At 34.7% G+C, this 19146-nt stretch overlaps 1 protein-coding gene across 2 annotated transcripts in view; it reads left to right on the forward strand.

The window, feature by feature from the left end:
• The window catches only part of BARD1 (BRCA1 associated RING domain 1), a 126209-nt gene that overhangs the window by 48837 nt on the left and 58226 nt on the right, over positions 1-19146 (forward strand). For both annotated transcript variants that reach the window (XM_051983611.1, XM_051983612.1), the window contains exon 5: positions 18357-18437. In XM_051983611.1, coding sequence (XP_051839571.1) covers positions 18357-18437 — 81 coding nt within the window. The remainder of the gene's footprint in view (positions 1-18356; positions 18438-19146) is intronic.

The following is a 19146-nucleotide window of genomic DNA, read 5'->3' on the forward strand; positions in this document are numbered from 1 at the left end:
TGGAGGTAGATAACATCTTCCTCCATAGATCCTGTGTAGTTAATTTGAATATTTAATAATGTTCAAGAATAGGTTGTTTACAATTATTCAAACAATATTGCTGTTACTATATACAGTGTTCTCTTGGTTCAGTTCATTTCACTTTTCATTATGTTTTTCTAAAATCAACTAGCTCAGTGTTTTTTAGAACACAGTAGAATTACAATTAGAATTTAAAAGCCTATCTGATGAATGCAGGTTCCTTTGAATGTAGATAACTATGTGAATCTGTTGAGAAAATTTTCTGAGGTCAAGACTCCATTAATTAGGTATTTTTGTAATTTCTTAACAGCTCACTATTTTCCATTTTCTTTGCTTTTCTGATCTGGCATGTAGGATATATGATGTTAGGTAGAGCCAGTGTTCAGAAACCTTCAGTGACCTCTATGCTCTACTAAATAAAATTCAAATTACTTAATTTATTCAAGCTACCTTCAACTCAATTTAGAAAGCATTTATTAAGCATCTATGGTATATAATATACCATTTAACCCTTCTGTCACTACTCATGCTTCTAACCAAATTATGTCCCCTAAACATTGCTTATACCTTTCCCACCTTCCTGCTTTGTCTATGCCTAAATTACTTTACTTCTATCTATGGGTGTTGAGATTCTTTTTGTTCAACACCAGCACAGTGCTTTGCACACAGGCATTTAATAAATTCTTGTTGAATCAGATTTTATTCCAAGCCCACGACAAATGTAGCCTCTTCCATGAAGCCTTTCTTTACTCCTCTCAATTCCAAGTGATCTCTTGCTCTTTTGAACTCTTACCAAACTGTATTTCTTTTCAGCATTCTCAGTTGTTTTCATATATTAGATCTATGTATATCTGTCTTATCTCTTCTCCCAAAATTGAAAAATCACAAGGGCAGAGACTGCCTTATTTACTATCTCTTCTAACTATCCTTTCATTTAGCATATTCTTAATGTTTGTTGAATGAATGGATAGGGGATGTAATGCCAGAGAAACTGAGGCAGGAGAGAGATTAGAGAGTTTTTAATATTTTATTAATGGGAGAGTAAGATTGACTGGACAGGACTCTCGTCTCAAATTATCCAGTCAGACAGAGATAAAGATATACTAGGACCAAGGAATTCATGTTGGTCCCAGGTCTGGAGGAGACTATCATCTCAAAGAATCCAGCGTCCAGCATCCACTGCCAGCCGCCATTCTCCAGCAATGAATGGAGAATCTCTAACCTTTATATACCTTTTGTGAGACAAAGAAGAGGGAAAGAGTAGGAAAGAGCGGGAAAGCCCAATTGGAAAAGGCTATGAATCAAAAAGGAACCCAGAGACATGATGTCTGAATACCCAGAGATAAAGATGTTAGTGAAATACCTTGGAATGTTTTAGAGGGATGTTGACAGAAGATAATCAGGAAGTCTACTCTCTTGTTTATCTTGCTTGGGTTAACAATTTATAACCTTAGATTAATTGGTCCTCAGCCTTCATGGACCAGAGGGAGATTTACAGCTTAGGGGAGTAATTAGGGAGACTGAGACAAGGGAAACTTGTACAAGGAAACTGAGTCAGGACAGTTAAAGAGAACTGTGGCATAACAGGGATTCCCTTGGTGGCCATAGAGCAGGAGTCTGGTATTGGAAAAAAAATTTTTTATTTTTTATATTTCAGTTTTAGGATCAAGGATCTCCTTACTTATCATTTCCATTTAGGGAAAATAAGAATTCCGTGGAAGTCACGGCACCCTGCCTCTTCATACAAACTAATGCATATTTCCTAATTCTAGGGTTTCATTGGGAGCATAAGCCTGCCAAATGTCAATCTCCAAAGGATTTTTTAATCACAGCTTCTCAAGAGTTGGAAGGGAACTCAGTAGCCAGCTGGGCCAACTCATGGTTAGAGGGTATACATAAAGTAGGAAAATCAAAGTGAGGTCAAATGCTGGCTTAGATACTTACTAGCTGTGTAACTCTGGGCTAACCTCTGTAGTTTTCATTTTCATTCATCTGAAAAAATTATCATAAAAATGGTACCTTCCATCACAAGCCAGAATTTGACCTCACTTTGATATTCCTACTATATGTGTAATCTCTATTCATTGGCCACCTAGCTGGCTTCTTATTCCTGGGTATTATGAATCATTTATTTTTTGATTAAGAAAAATCCATAATTTCTCATTGAAAAAGAAAGAAAAACATACCTTTGTAACAGATATGTATACTTAAGGAAAACAAATTTCTTCTATGTGCCTTATAATTCAATGTAAGATTATGTTACTTTTCTTGGGTACGGTATCACTGTGTGGAGTCATCGAGTTCAATCAATCAATCAATCAGACAATACTTATTAAGCTTTCTATTGTAAGCCAGGAACTGTACTAAGGACTAGGAATATAAAAAGAGACAAAGGGAGCCTGACCTGAAATTTCATGTTTAGGGTTTTCTTGGTAGAGATATTAGAATAGTTTGCCATTTCTTTCTCCAGCTCATTTTTACAGATAAGGAACTGAAGCAAACAGGATTAAGTCAGGGTCACAGCTAGTAAGTAAGTGTCTCAGGCTTGATTTGAATTCATTTTTATTGATTCTATGTGTGATATAGCATATATAGAATATGCTCCTGGGTTTTGCCAATTGACAAGTTTTATTTCTACCTAGTAGATGCTCAGAACTTTTTGGATGCTTGATGACCATGCCTTTAATAATGTATATTAGAATGTATGATTTAATAATATATAAATAATATATTTTAATGATATATTAAATATTACATTTTAATATACATTTTTATGTAATAAATATTAGAATTTTTCCAGGAATAGAAGATCCCTTGAGAGTTTTCATCTTTCATTCTTTTCCTTTTTTTATGAAAATCAGGACAAAGTTTTTGACCTGTAATATGCATCTCTCCTGTTCCCTAAATATGCTTTTCTTGAAATTCCTTGGCTCAGCCATAGTTAAAATATTCAATTTAGCTTCCTATACACTGTATATTTGTTGTCTGGTCATGTTATCATAGTTGATAGCATCTGTAATCCTTCACTTCTAGTTTCCTCTTCCTTTTCTCTCCTCATTATAAATTCATTCACCGATCTGTGTTTTGTCTCCCATTATTAATGGTATAGAGCTGCAGATGGATGTTCATTTCTCTTAGTTCTTATGGAAACAGATTACTTCTTTCTAAGGTGAAAAGAAGTCATCTTTATTAGCATCGCTCTCCAAGAAATAGAAAAAAATCTCAGATGAACAAATTACTGCAAGAAGCTCTGTTGAGCTCTTTTCTCCCTTCCATTGACACGTACAAGATTGCTTCATCCACATTTTGTCAGGTTGTCGGTTTAATACAGTTTTGCCAAAATTATAATAATGCATCTTAATTCTCTGGCATTTAATTATTTTTTAATAAAAAGTATTATTTTGATTACTTGGCAGTTTCTAATACAATATATTTAAGAAAAGCTAATTGACTTCTACTGTAGTCTTTTAAACCACTAATTGGCAATATTATCAGACATTAATGGTAAATGTGTTATTTTTACAAATCATTTTGAATTGAACCACAGAGATTTTTTTCTTCTTCAAGTTGAATAGAAGTAATTTCAAGAAGACATTTGGGAAAGTTTCTTTGGCAGTTGATGACTTTAGCACTAACTATTAAAAGAAAGGTGAAGAAAAGAACATAGCTTTTTTTTTGTTCCCCCCCTCCACAGCAAGAACTCTTTTTCTTACTCATCTTGATTCTCTACCTTTGGCAGGCCCTTTGCAAACTGGAAAATTGGCTGCCTATTGGTCATAGCTGGTGGTATGCATTCCCAAATGGAGTGGTATTGGGATGATCTATATGTGGCTCCTTTCCTCCACTTTGTTTATACAATCATACATTTAAAGCTAGAAGAGACCTTGGAAACCATTGAAACCAAATCAATTCACAGATGAGGAAATTGAGCCACATGGAACTCAAGCCACCTGTCCACCATCACAGTAGTTGATGAGTATCTGAGTTGGTATTCCAACTCTGGTGTCCCTGACTGAGTCCAGCACTCATCCCTCTCTGCCATTTAGTGCCCATAATTGGTTGGTGGTGATTTATTCACAGCCTGCCTTGACCTAGTGACGACCTGTATTGTATCACCAATGTTGTGTGGGCAGCCTTTCTGACAATATCTCAGAAGGGATATACTCAGGCATTATATTTGGATTTGTGACATGGATTTTTGTGGATAATGGAGCCAGAAGCTTTTTATACCATCCTATTTAAAGTAAACATAATTTACTTTATTGGAAATTTTTATACCAGAGTTATAATGCACATTATACTAGAGTTATAATGTACTTTCCATCCCTTTTACTTTCCTCCCACCTTTAAAAGAAAAAAAAGGAAAAAGAAATAATGAAAACTCTCTTGTAACAAATAGGTTCAGGGGAATTGACTCTCGATCTCATGCTGTATTCTTTGTTGAGCTGGAAGTTATGTGTTGGAAACCTACTGGCTGATATGAAATCATTGGTGCATGAAGTTGTATGACCCTTTTTCTAAGCTTGGAATAAAGGAAGGAAGTTCCTTTTAAAATAAAATGAAGTTACCTTAAAGGGATCCTGTTACTTTTTTCCCATTGAGTAGGCAGCACCCCTTAAAGCTAGAGAAAAGTTACTTGGGGTGCCCAAATATTCCAGGGGTGCATCTAAAGGAAATTATATCCCCATCATAGAACACATGGTTGGAATATCCTTACACCATGGCATGACTGCTAAAGGGGGATAAGGACAGATACTTCTAAATCTTTCAATAGCATCCCTGACTTTATTAAGCTTGAACCTGGTCATTTTGAGATATTCATCTGCTTTGTTTTAGGGAAGGCAGAGTGACCACACTGCATCAATTGAATACGTAGTTTTTAAGTTCTTACTATATGGCAGGCACTGTGATGGGCACCGGATTTATTATAAATACAAGAGAGAGTCTGTATTGTCCCATAAGGAGTGTATATTCTATAACCATAAATCTATTTTTATTTGGCAGAGTAAGACAGAATTATGGATATCAGGCAGCTCCAATGGGTTTATGTTTCTACCTTTATAAATACTTTTTTATCAGTGTAACTTCTTTGAATTTTCTTCTGTGGAGTTTGGAGCCCAAATGTTTGGTTCCATGAATTTAAGTTTTGAGAAAATAACATTTAATCTATTTCTCCTCAGAGTATGGAATTTTGGGGAGGATATTTATTATGGTGATCTTAGGTCACAAGGAGAATTAGTCTGTTCCCTTAGGACCTACCTCAGTTCTTGGTATATAATGGGAAACTTAGTAAGTAGATTTATTGATTGTTTGTAACAGGTACTCAAGATCATATGCTAATTTGATTGTAGACTTTTTTTTTAAACAATTGGAATATAAAGCAGATTTGAGTAAGGAAGCTAGCTATTTATTCAAACTTTTTTAGACCTTTGCCTGCCTTAAATTTTGTAGGAAATCTACATAATCAGGATTGTCAACTGTTTTGGCCTAAATCCCATATGGAATTATCATAATAACTTTAAAAAAAATATATGATTTAAAAAATAAGTGAACTATGCAACACACACATGAAGACCAGAAAATGCAGATTGCACACAAAACCATGAATCCATTGTAAACAGTTTTATTCCTTTAAATATACATTAAATTTAATGTAGGCCTTATTTGGGCTACATTGTCTTACTTGGCTCTTCTTTGGTCTCTTCTGTCTACTTTTTAAAATTTTTTTTGATGTTCTCTTCCCCCAACACAGGGAATCTCTCCCCCTTTCCCTCCATCCCCTCCTCCCCCTTTTTAAAAAGAGGTAGTCAAGCAAAATACATTTGTATTGGAGTAGTTGTTAGGAGATATATTTCTGTTTTTAATCAACAATGAAAGCATACTTTGTCATCAGTTTTTTGGAGTCATGATTGGTCATGGCCTTGATCAGAGTTCTTAAGTGGTTCTAAGTTGTTTATCTTTATATTGTTGTGGTTATTATAGAAAAAGTTCTCCTGGTTCTGTTTATTTCAATCTACCTCATTTCATACAAGTCTTCCCTAGGTTCTTTTAATTCTATCCCTTTTGTTAATTCTTATAGTGTACTCTTTATTCCATTACATATTTTATATATATTATATACATATAATTATTATATGCTATAATAATTATATTTATATACTGTATATAAAATATCATGTTATATATACACATAATATACATGTCATATATCTATATCTATTATATATCCATATCTCAATTGATGGACATTACCTTAATATTCCCATTCTTTGCTGGGCTCCATATTTTTTCCCCAGGAGCCAGTGGGCTTGCTTTAAGACCTATATTGATTGGTTCATTAAATATCCAGCTTGGGTATTAACATGTTTTCCCAATAAAGCATTCTATCCTCAGTGATCTGCAGTGTGAACCTTATATTTTACTGAGAAATACAACACATGCAAACAAATAAATATGACATGGATCAGGGAGTCACAAATGGACTGACTCCTAAAAGCTTGAGACCCAGCCTTCTGCTTCTATTTTCAAGGCTTTTTATTATGCATCTGTTACTTTTTGTAAGGATTTATATTTTTTCATTTGAATGATGACTTTTCTGTTAGAGAAATTTCAAATAATATTTTCCCCCACATATATTCAAGGAAATCTAAGATTCTTTAATTTCCAAATATTGCATTGCTCTAAAAATACAAAATTAAAAGGACTTTGCAGGACCATGTTGAACTTGAATACTTACAAATGGTTAGTTGAGGATTAAAGACTCCAAATAGAATGAATATTTCTTACTCAAAACAAGATGTATAGAAATTGGATTGGGATATTATTTGATAATGATCTTATCAATATAGTGAGTTATCACAAAGTCTAGAGAAAGAAATGGTCTCAATTATCAGGGGGCATAGCTCAAAATATTTAAAAAATATTTTAGTGGAAAAAGAAAACCTGGTGTGCATAATAATTCTTGTTTGTCAAGGAATTGTTTTTGGATGGAAGTAGTGGATAGATCACTGTCCCTTGAAATATTTGTGGGATGTCCAGTAAGTCCTTTCCAAAGACAGCTTATGTGATTTTTGTATTTTTTCATATCTTTAGTACTTAGCACAGTGCCTGGATTATAGTAGGCATTTAATTAATACTTTCTGATTGACTGATTTACAAGAGGGAGTCAATAAATTTGATATAACCTGCTCATGCTATTATTATCAAAACAATTTATTATGGAACTAGGAACATGCCCTGTGTTTTACCCCCACATTATCACTCTGATCTTGACACAATTATTTTAGCTACTGTTAGGTATTTTTCTTCCTTCAGAGGAAAATCTTTTCTGTATCTGTGAATTTGTGTTCTTAGTACAGCTTTAAGTGGCCCCAAAACTGAAAATCAAAATTGAGTGTAGGGAAGAGATGGAAGGAACTTGAATTTCACCTCTAATTTTTTCCTGGAATTTCTTAGAGAACATCCTACATAAGTAGAATCTTAGTGTGGAAGGACTCCTGTTTTGAGGGCCCTGCTTTTTTCACTTTAAAAGTGTCCACAGTAGCAATCACTGGTTACTACTCTTATCTGGATGATAACTAAAAGTTATTAAATTGTCTTTGCTGGATTTCAAACTTTTTAAAAAATTTGTGGGCTTATGTATTTATTTATTTTTGAGCCTATATTTTAACATTCATACTGCCCCAGACTACAGAGGGCTGGTCAACTCTGGTCCTGTTTTCTACTTGCATATCAACTTCACTTCCTTTCTACTTTGTAATATACTACATCTATCTCCTAGGAATTGAGCTATTCTTGAGAGAGAAAGAGATGGATGGATGTGTATATATGTGTGTGTGTGTGTGTGTGTGTGTGTGTGTGTATAGATATATGAACATATATATTAGAACATACACGTGTGTGTATATGTGTGTGTATGTATGTATATGTATATATACATATACATACATACACATACACACATATATACACACACACACACGTGTATGTTCTAATATAATAAAGTGTAAAATTGTAAATGCCTGAATAAATCCTGGCATCTGGTTTCTTTTGACAGAAACCAAAGTTGTAATTTTACTTGCATAGGGGACTCCTGGATATGAAAACTCCCTCTATTTTTTTTTTTTTTTTGATCACTATTTTCAGCTACTTGGACTACTGAGAAATTAAGTGACTTATCCATAGTCACACAGCCAATAAGGACAAGACTGAAGCCACCTCTCCTACCCCTTATCTAAAACAAAGTTTACTGCCCTGACAAATTCCAAAGTATGGCCAAAAATATTAATTAGGAAATGTTTGATGACATGAATAAAAATACAATTTATTGTTCTTGTTATTCTTGTTATTTTCTTCAGTTGTGTCCAACTCTTTCTGATCTCATTTGGGATTTTCTTAGCAAAGATACAGGAGTGGTTTGCCCTTTCCTTCTTCAAAAAAATATATCACACAAGTCAACAAGCCACTGAAATTGTTTTGTTTTGAATTTGACGTCAACTTTGCAAGCTGTATAGAGCTCTACATTGTATATTTTACTTTTCCTACTGTGTCATCAATGAAAGATCACTTCAGAACCATGTAAGAGTAGAACTGCTCTGTTTAGCAGATAATTTAGCTTATTCTGGAAAAGTAGAGTCATTAATTCATTTAACTGCCCTTCTTCATACTACTTATTCCTTTGAGTCCAGGTTGTCATTCTGAATATGAAAATGCAATTATTACCAAAGAGATTTGTGAAAAAGTTGATTGGTCATAGAGGTAGTATGCAGGACTTATCTCATTAAAAAAGCGATTCATAATGTTAATTGGGTCTGGAGTTCTATTCAAAGTTCATCATTAAAGAGAACTTGTAGAAAATTGTGGTCTGACATTTTGTTTGCAGAAATTTTATTGTTGGATGACAGGAAACAATGTGCATGGGCTACAATAAAACATTCTAGCACAAATTGGTGGACTAGAATAATAGATTACATTTATATGATAAAGTACTTTATAAATACTCTTGAACTTTACCACAGTCCTATGAGGGCAGGTATTATATAGAGAATAGAGTGGGACAAGCTTCAGGTATTTTGTGACATCTTGAAATACTTCCCCATCTCTTCTGCCTGGTTATTTTAGTAGTTGAAAGTCTTCAAAGACTATTAAAGGAGAAATAAAATATTACAGACTCTATAAGGATATAGTAAAGTAGATAGACTTCTCTATTGTTGGAATAGCTAGCTATTTGTTGTTCTCAGATAAGAGACACCTGCAGTTTTTGTCCAAGTGGACTTCTTTTGCAATTGTAAAAGTATTTGGTTACCTCCTTTTGGTTCCTATCCGTGAACTGGGAATGTTTCCTCATTTTGACAATAAGCTTTATAGTTGCATGGCACATATTCTCTCCAGAAACTACTCTTCCCCAATTTCTCTTAGCCGAGTTCTCCTATCTCAACCCCTACCTCTCCTGTGAAATGCTTTATTTTTCTAAGCTAATTTGCTGCAGAATACTACTGATTGTCTGAACTTTAAGTGGGCCCCCAAAATCATTAAAACCAAATTTGTACCTTAGGAAATTGAAGCTTTGATCAGCAAGCAGTCTTGCTTAACATGCTGATGAGTTTCTTTGCTTTCATATGACCCACTATCATTACATCTCCGTTATTGGGTATAACTCTTGTAACAGGTCTCAAATTACTTCATTCAAAAGAATTTGATGATTATCATCCTTGTTTACTGATGAAGATACTGGAGAACTTATAGATGTGTCCAACTCCAGGTCAGGAACCACTGACAGCAATATGTGTAAGCAGAGTGGCTTGGGAAATGTATAGTGCAAAGGATAATGGTTTCTTTGTATTCCTGTTGCTTAGCACATTGCCTGGTACATGAAAGGCACTTAATAAATGTTTGTTGACTGACTGAAATAATAGAAGTTTAGTAAAACAATCAGTAATGATCAATATAGAATCCTGTTATTTAGAATTAGATCCTGTGTTTCTTCTTGTGTCTTTGTGGACAAGTCAGTCTTTGGGCATTAATTTTGTCATTTGTAAAATCAGGTTGATAATTTTTAAGGGACTTTGCCTTTCAACTGTGATCCTATGACCTTCCATGGTAGTGCATTACATTATGGAATAGCTCATAATGTTAGATTTTTCTTTATATCCTACCATAAATGTGTCTTGGTGAGACTGATGAACAGACTCCTGCTCTCTGCCCTATCACGGTGCTAAACAGAAGTCCAATCTCTCTCCTATATTGGATACTTAAAGACAAGTGGTCAAGTTCCCTTCTGAATCTCCTCTTCTCTAGAATAAATAGTACTGTCCCCATTTCTTCAGTGGATTGTCATTAAGGCCTCTCATTAATGCAGTAGCTTCAAGAATCAATATAGTTTCAGAGAACCTGCTTTCTTGCGAAATAGGTAGAATTTGTTGTTGGCAATGTGTGTGTGTGTGTGTGTGTGTGTGTATACACACACATATATATATATGTTAATATTTGATCAGTAGATACCTTTTCCAGGATTTTTTGAAAGTTAAAAATGGCACTACCATTTAGCAAAGACATATTTCAAATGTGGACAAAATAATGTCCTTTGAAGGATTAGACTTACTGTTGAATTGGGAGGATTGGGAAGGAGAATGGTAGCCTTTTTCTTTTTTACATTTTTAACTTCAAAGACAGTTAAAATTTCTTATAAATGTGTTTTCCGAGATGATTATTTTCAGCTATGCTCTAACAACACCTCAATTATTATTTTAAGTTGTGAAGAATCTAAAGTGTGTGTATATGCTGAACCATAGTGCTTGTTTCTCAGTAAATAGCCTGCCAGTAAGGAAAGTAATATAAAGAAATCAGAAGCAGGAAAAGTTAATTTATTTACTAGAAACTTCACATCAGTTAGAGCTTATCCAGTTACTGTGACACCTTTTGTCATTATCATAATCTTATTTATGTCCTTGGCATTACATCTACATAAGAGAGAAAATCTGGGAAACCGTTAAATGTGGAGAGGCAAAAAAAAAAAAAAGATTGCATTTAATAAACTGTGCAGTTTAATCTGATGTATATTTGGAAGAGGTAAAGGACTACAATGTTAGTAGGAGACATCTGTGATAATGTAAAAAGAAATCAAAGAAAATCACCAGCCAAACTTAAAATACCTTAAGGACATTTTCTCTAATGCAAATTGTAATTCTAATCCTATGTGACAAAAACAGACTCTTCTTTCTTCCATTTAAGGTAATAAGGTACAATGGCTTTTTGAAATTTCTTTCACTGCCCTAATGAAAGTATCTTCTTGTACAGCAACTATGTGGAATTAGAATAGAAAGAATTCTTGTGCAAGTGTTAGATGGATTATGTGTTAATTTTATTTATTTTTTCTTTTTTTTTTAATAGCTTTTTATTTACAAATACATGCATAGGTAATTTTTCCAGCATTGCCAGTTGCAAATCCTTTTGTTCCAACTTTTTCCCTCCTTCCCCCCACCCCTTCCCCCAGATGGCAGTTGACTAATACATGTTAAATATGTTAAAGTATAAGTTAAATACAATATATATGTACATGTCCAAACAGTTATTTTGCTATATAAAAAGAGTCGGACTTTGAAGTAGTGTACAATTAGACTGTGAAGGAAATCAAAAATGCAGGCGGACAAAAATAGAGGGATTGGGAATTTTATGTAGTGGTTCATAGTCATCTCTCAGAGTTCTTTCCCTGGGTGTAGCTGGTTCAGTTCATTACTGCTCCATTGGAACTGATTTGGTTTATCTCATGCTGAAGATGGCCACATCCATCAGAGTTGATCATCACATAGTACTGTTGTTGAAGTATATAATGATCTCCTGATCCTACTCATTTCACTCAGCATCAGTTCATAGAAGTCTCTCCAGGCCTTTCTGAAATCCTCCTGCTGGTCATTTCTTACCAAATAATATTCCATAATATTCATATACCACAATTTATTCAGCCATTCTCAGTTGATGGGCATCCACTCAGTTTCCAGTTTCTGGCCACTATAAAGAGACCTGCCACAAACATTCTTGCACATACAGGTCCCTTTCCCTTCTTTAAGATTTCTTTGGGATATAAGCCCAGTAGAAACTATGTATTAATTTTATTTGACTTTCTACCGAAAGTGAAAACTAAGAGTATGAATGTGTATTTGTCTTTTTTTGTTTTAGGTAGGATTGAGTATGGAGTCAGAAATCTGTGATAATCCTGACTTCAAAAGATCATATGGAATGGGAAGAGCCTTAGATCAGAAGTCAGAACATTTAGGTTCAAATTCTTCCTCTTTCTTTTATCCTTTTCCTACTATTATCTTTATATAGATATAAATGTAAAATATATGTCAAATAATTTGAGGTGATGAAGGCACAGATATAAGAAGGGCAATCGACTCATTTTTGAAAACTCTACAAACTCCATGCTTCATCTTCATTTTCCTCATCAATGGGGATAATTAGAGCATTATTCCTTTACAGGATTTGTGAAGATTAAATGGGATAATATTTATTAAGTGCTTTATAGATCTTAAAACATCGTATAAATTTTAGTTGTTATCTTTATCATCATCATTATTATTCATCAGTGTACCAATTGGTCCTTTCAGGGACTTAGTTCTTTAATTGTGGGCCTTTTTCTCATAGACATTAGAAGTAGACTTTCAATATGTTTTGCTTGAAATTTTTCCCTTTTTCTCCTCCCAGAATACAATTTCAGACCTTCATTATAGTCCACACTTTTCTGAAGTACCTTCATGATTTCTTTATTTATTTTCACTTTGTTTCTTTGTTCTTTTTCACCCATTTCCACGGATGTTGAAAATAGTGTCTGAAGTGCATACACTGAAAACTTCAAATTCCTATGTTCTTGGAAACATAAAATACGAGAGAATTTCCAAGCTATCATTAAATTTTTTTTTTTTTTTTTAAGATTCTAATTTAGGGGAAATTGAAGTCCAATATTGCTGTTCAGTTGTTTCGATCTTGTTTGGCTTTTTGAGGTTTTCTTGGAGAAAATCTTGGAGTTGTTTGCTATTTCCTTATCCAGCTTATTTTATAGATGAGGAGACTCATCTGTTAACAAAGTTAAGTGACTTGACTAAGATCACATAGCTAGTAAGTATCTGAGGCCAGATTTGAACTAAGATTTCCCTGACTCCAGGCTTGTGGCTCTATTAGCTACCACCTACTTGCTCAGAGTTCACTATATGTTAATACATTTACATATTTAAAGTCATTTTGTTTTTAAAATTTAGAAATACAAATTATGTTATAATTTGGCTTGCACTTAAAATATATATAATCTGTAAAAAATTTTTATGAGAACTTGTCATATTGGAAAAGATCTATTTATTTATTTATGTGCTTGATTATCAATTTTTTTACAAATGATATCCATATCTATATGTCTGTCATTCATCTTTGGAAGCAATCTATTGAATTCTTTTAATTGACATTTTATTCAGGAGTTTTCTTACATTATATCACTCACTTTTTGACTTAAGTTTTAAGGGAAGATTTATAATCTGCCCTATCTTAAAGATCATTATAATTTGCTTGTATGAAGATCATATTTTCTTTCAAAATGATTGCTTTTTTGCTTCTCTTCTTTCAGCTTGTCCTTCACTTTTGTGTTTTTGCATTGCCAGTCATCCTTTTTTCTTAACCTACCTACATCACTCCCCATTTTCACTCTATAGTTCACCCCACCTGACCTCCTTGCTGTCCCCCACTTCTCCTTTCCTTGCTTTGTAATTTGCCCCATCATTTAGGATTGCATTCCCTCTTTGCCTTTGCCTGGACCATAGTAGGAACTTAATAAATCTTTATTGGATTGGATCTTAGATGCCCTGGTTTTCTTCAAAATTCAATTTAGATACATCTCCTACATGAAAACTTTTGAGATTCTCCTAGCTTTTATTAGCAGCCATTACACTCACATTATTTGGTGTGCATTTTAATAAAATGCTTATGTTACTCATATGCCCCTCTAGATAGAATGTAAGATCCTTGAGGGCAAGGATTTTTGATTTTTATGTTTCTTCAGTGACTTAATAAATGCTTATTGACTGAAAGGCAGTTACAAAAAGCAAGTCAGGAAAAAAAAAAAAGAAGCTAAAGGCAAACCTGAATAAGTTTCTATTCTTTTAAATACAACTTTAGATTTTTGGAGCATTTTTCCTAAGGTCCCATTTCTAATATTAACTTTTGGAGCTGTCATTATCAACAGTGTCTGTTTTTCTTACCTAATTTTTGTTGCATTTATATATTCTGGGAAGTTTTGAACTTTTCTATCTTATTCCCATTTTTTCATTCCAGTTCTCTAAGGAGGACTAAGTCAGACTTACTTGAATGACCACTAATATGGTGTCCTTCCCCTTCCATTTCCCGCAGGCCTACCTTTGGGGAGATAACTGATGGGAGATATCTATAAATTTAATAAAGGACACATCCTTCCCATCCACAATTTGAAGTGTGAAATTTAAGATGCACTTACTAGCTAGAGTGATTGAGATTTACCAGTCACTTAAGAATTCCTGTTCCTCTTGGTTTGTGGGGAGGGCAAGGACTGGATACTGCTTGTGAAGAGTAGGAAGCATTTGGTGGTAGAATAACAGGATGGATGGAGTCGCTTTTTACCTAGTGAAGTGGTTAAGTTTAGTTAAACAAGGAGAGAAGGCAGAGGATGCTGGGGGGTCAGTCTTGCTAGACCAGACTATTTTTCCTAGGATTATTCCTGGTCACCTTTACCTGGAAAGTTGCTGGAATATTTTCCTCTAGCTAATTGTCACTGCCAGTTCTGTTTCCAGTGACTGTATTTTCCCCCTCTCCCCCTGCCCCAAATGTAACGCAGGCTTGTAAACTGGTTTTGTTCCCAAGGTATTTGCTAATCTGGGTATCACTGTATTCCTTTCTGGCATGTTAGCTGGCTGTGGAGCCACCAGCTGTCCTTCTGGAGCAAGAGGTAAAGTGCTGACCTGCCTATTCTCCTTTTCCTCAGCAATACACAGAGGGAAGGGTTTGAATCCCATAGAGTTACATGGGAAAATGCTAATTATTACATAAGAAGAAATTCTTGTGGTATCTTCTGTGTACAATTCCTTAAGCTGATTTTAAAAGCTGAAAAGGAACATCTCTTCGCCATCTTCCCCCTGCCCCGCCTTTCCCTCAGATATCATTTAGTCTTTTTTTTTTTTTAAGATTTTTTTCAATTATCAAACATTTATTTTCTCCCACCATCTTCCCATTTCCCATAGAAGGGGAGAATCCCCAAACAAAGTAATGCTTATTCAGGCAAAGTGAGCCTCCGTATTGGCCATGTCCAAAAATATTTGTTTCCTTCTGCCTATTAAGAGCATTACCATAGCCTTCCTCCTTGTACAAAGGATGGGTCAATTTATCAGAGACTAGATTTCCCCATTTCAGAGTCTCATATCAGAGACTAGATCTCCCCATTTCTCCCTGTCTCTCTCCAGGGGAATAAACAAAAAAAAAGGAAGCAGGAGGATCTAGACATCTGTTCGCATTGGTACTTTCCCTTGGTTTTCAGTGATATCAACAATTGAGAGTTTACTTTCAAGGAGAATGTCTCAGAAATAGAAGCATATACAAATACTTCACTTCTTCCTAATAGCAAAATTGTATTTCTTTATTTTGCATATTTTCCCAGGAATTCTTAGGGTTTTTTCTGTTTCAAAGAAAATTCTTTGATCTATGTCCTATGGAAGAAACATTTCTTCACTTGTCATTTGTTGGACTTTATACTCATGAATTTCCTTCCCAGGTTATGTTTATTAAGTCTGCTGGTTTTTATTTTGATGCTGTCTTGTTTTCATTGTGTACAGCCCGGAATGAATGAAGATACCTACTCACTGTAAATTTCTGTGTATGTATATACCAACTTTGCAATCTAATATTTAGTCACTTTGACACAATAGGTAGCTTTGTACATTTATTATAAAGTGATAATTGACTTTATAATATTACATCTGATGTATCATAAGCTACTGAAATATCTTTTTGAATCTTCAAGATAGAATGAAATGTTTTTCAATATATTTTTTGATATTAAGCTTCTTGTTTTGATGAAAAAGAATTAAAAGCTGATAGTTGATGTGTAGTATGGTAGTGTAGACTTGAGAGTTGGAAGCAGTCTTAGGGTATTTTCCCACTATTATACTGAATGTTGCATAATCATTTCTGGTGAACAAAATTTTCAGGGGAGTTGGAAGAGATCTTTAATTTGTGGGGATGGAATTAAGGCCATTATTCACTGACTTGAAAGTATGCCTTGATAACATAAAAGCAGAATGAATTTTACCAGTCCTTTGTTAAATGTTGTCCTCCCTTTTCTGCCTTATTTTAATTCTTTTTACCCCCAAATCAGGAGGTGAATTCTAATGCATAGTAAAATATTGTCTTCTAGTAATTACTTCTGTTAATAATATGTAAGACTAGGGGAAAAAATTATCCAGGGAGAGACTATATCATGGTTTTCACAGAAACTCTGTTCCTCACAGCTCAGTTAGAAGATAATGGGGTTGTTGTTTTGGTCTTAAACTAAGGGGGAAAATTAAACGCTAATTCCCAAGAGGTATTCTGAATAGGTTTATACAGATTCCTATTTCTGTCAGTTTCAACAAAGCAACTGCTTCTGCCCAGAAAATACCTTCCAGCAAATAGGGAAGAACAGAAGTGAAATTAAAGGACAAGGATAGAGAGTCACTATCTATAAGATAAGGGATACTGGCAGTTTTTACTTGCGTTATCACTGATTTAAGTAAAAGCCTTTTTGATTTTTTGTTTTTTTGCACGTCATTTTTTTATAAAACATTTTCATGTATTTTTTCCCCCATAGATGATATGATGAGTAAAAAATTCATTAAGTACCTATGTGCCAAGGATTGTGTTAATTAAGCACTGGGGACAAAAATAGAAAAAGCAAGATTGTACTTGTATGCTGTGCTTGAGGGAAAATCACATAAAAGAAGGTGCAGCTGCAGGGTAGATAGAAAGAAAGAAATCTGGGGGAAGAAGGTTCATGGCTGGCAAGACCCAGGGGTCTTTAGGTGATTCATTAAATTGAATGATTTCTGCTGTGAGTCTCCAGGGCAGATGGTAAGGCCTGGAGGAGGATATTAGGAGGCAGTTACAAGGCAGGTGTTAAGGCTGGTGGTCTTCCAATAGAGTTGGTGAATCCCAACTCATCCAAATCACATGAGCTTCCAGCATCTTATGCAGACCCTAGCATGGGAGGGAGCAAAAAAGGGAGAAAGAAAGTGGGAGAAGTTGTTTCCTACAGTGTCAGGTTCTTCCAACTGCTCAATGGGAAAGTTTGAGAGAAGAGAAATGAAATGATATGAATGACTTTTAAATAAAACATTAAATCTTTAGCTTAGTATAAGGAGGGCACCATTTTGGAAAGAACTGGTAGAATTTCTTCAGTTTCTAGGTCATTAACAGCTAGCTTGAGGTTTAATTGTTTAATTGTGACCATTATAGACTGCTGGATCTTGGCTGGAAGGATATGGGTTTCACAAATATTTATGTGACTTTCCATAAATAATTTCCTTTTTATTTTTGAGCCTCAGTTTCCCCTTAGGTCTAAGAGTCCCTTCCAATACTAGATCTGTTATCTCAAGATTCTGTGATTTTCATCTCCCCCCTTTTTTTTTGGAGGGGGGTTGAGGCAATAGGGGTTAAGTGACTTGCCCAGGTCATACAGCTAGGAACTGTTAAGTGTCTGAGACCATTTTTGAACTCAGGTCCTCCTGACTTCAGGTCTGGTGCTCTTTGCACTGTACCACCTAGCTGCCTCACCTTTTCATCTCTCCCTTCCAAAAGGAAATTCTTTAATTTCTAACAATAGAAATTTATACCATGCAGCTAAAGATAGAGAATGGCTGTTTAGAGACAGTGTAATGATAATAGCTAAAGTGGACAGCATTTGGAGCTGACAACCTGGATTTGAATCCTGGACTTGCCATTTTCTGTTTATGACCTTAGGCAGGTTTTTGTTTCTGTAAAGTGGGGAGAGCCGATGGGCTGGAAGACCTTAATTTTTTTTTTCAGTTTGAAAGTTATAATCCTCTATGTTCAGAATTTGGTTCTAATGCTAGCACAAGCTCACTTTTAAGTAACAATCTTTGTTCCTTTCCCCAGAGAAGAACATATTTTAATTTCACTTAAAGTGATTGAATCGCAAGATTGTGGCAAACAGAAAGGGAAAACTGGCTAGATTTAGCTTTTTATCTTTCTAAAAAGTAGTAAGAAATTTATGTTACCATCCTGTTATAAATTCTAGTATTCATGTATTACTTTTGTATTTTTTCCTCTAGGGTGATGTACCATCTGTTGAACACCTCCTCCAAAATGGAAGTGATCCAAATGTTAAAGACCATGCTGGATGGACTCCATTGGTATTTTTCAGATTTCTTTGCTCTTTGACTCTCCTATTCCCCTTTGGGACATCTCTCTGCTTTTTTTCCCTTTTAATGAAATTATGTTCTCATTAATTATAAGGAAATTAAATGACTTCTGATCTTATTGTCAGTGTGGCTAGAGTATTAACTAGAGCAGAGGTTCTTAACCTTGGTGTCATGGACCTATTTGGCAGTCTGGTGAAACCTATGGAACCTCTTCTCTGAATGTTTGATACCTACATTCAAAATTACAGAAAATATGAAGTTTTAGGTAGAAGTCAGTAAAAATAAAGCTGCCATTTTTCTTTCTCATCCAAATCCATGGACCTCCAGTAGATATTATTAAGTTATCTTGACTAATTTCCTAAGGGTTTAGGATTGTGATTATAGGTTTTTTTTTGGCATTCTCATTTTGCCTTTTTTTTTTCTCTTCAAAATGGGTCACCCAAGAATCAGTGTAGGGCAGAGAACTATTGACAGCTGCTACTAAACTTAGAAAGTCTCACCTTCCAAAGTCTTGTCCCATTAGAGGCTGACTTTTTGCTGCTGGCTATGTCAAGAAGGGTCAAGAATATGTGATAATTTTTTTTTGCAGGAAAGTGAGTCCCATTGAGACACCACATGCCTCACTTGCTATATACAGATAGAGGGGAGGAAACATGCCTCCTTGTTTTCCTGATGGTGTGTGTATGAAATATGTGTGTGT

The sequence above is a fragment of the Antechinus flavipes genome, chromosome 3 (genome assembly GCF_016432865.1).
Source record: "Antechinus flavipes isolate AdamAnt ecotype Samford, QLD, Australia chromosome 3, AdamAnt_v2, whole genome shotgun sequence".
NCBI classification, from domain to species: Eukaryota; Metazoa; Chordata; class Mammalia; order Dasyuromorphia; family Dasyuridae; genus Antechinus; species Antechinus flavipes.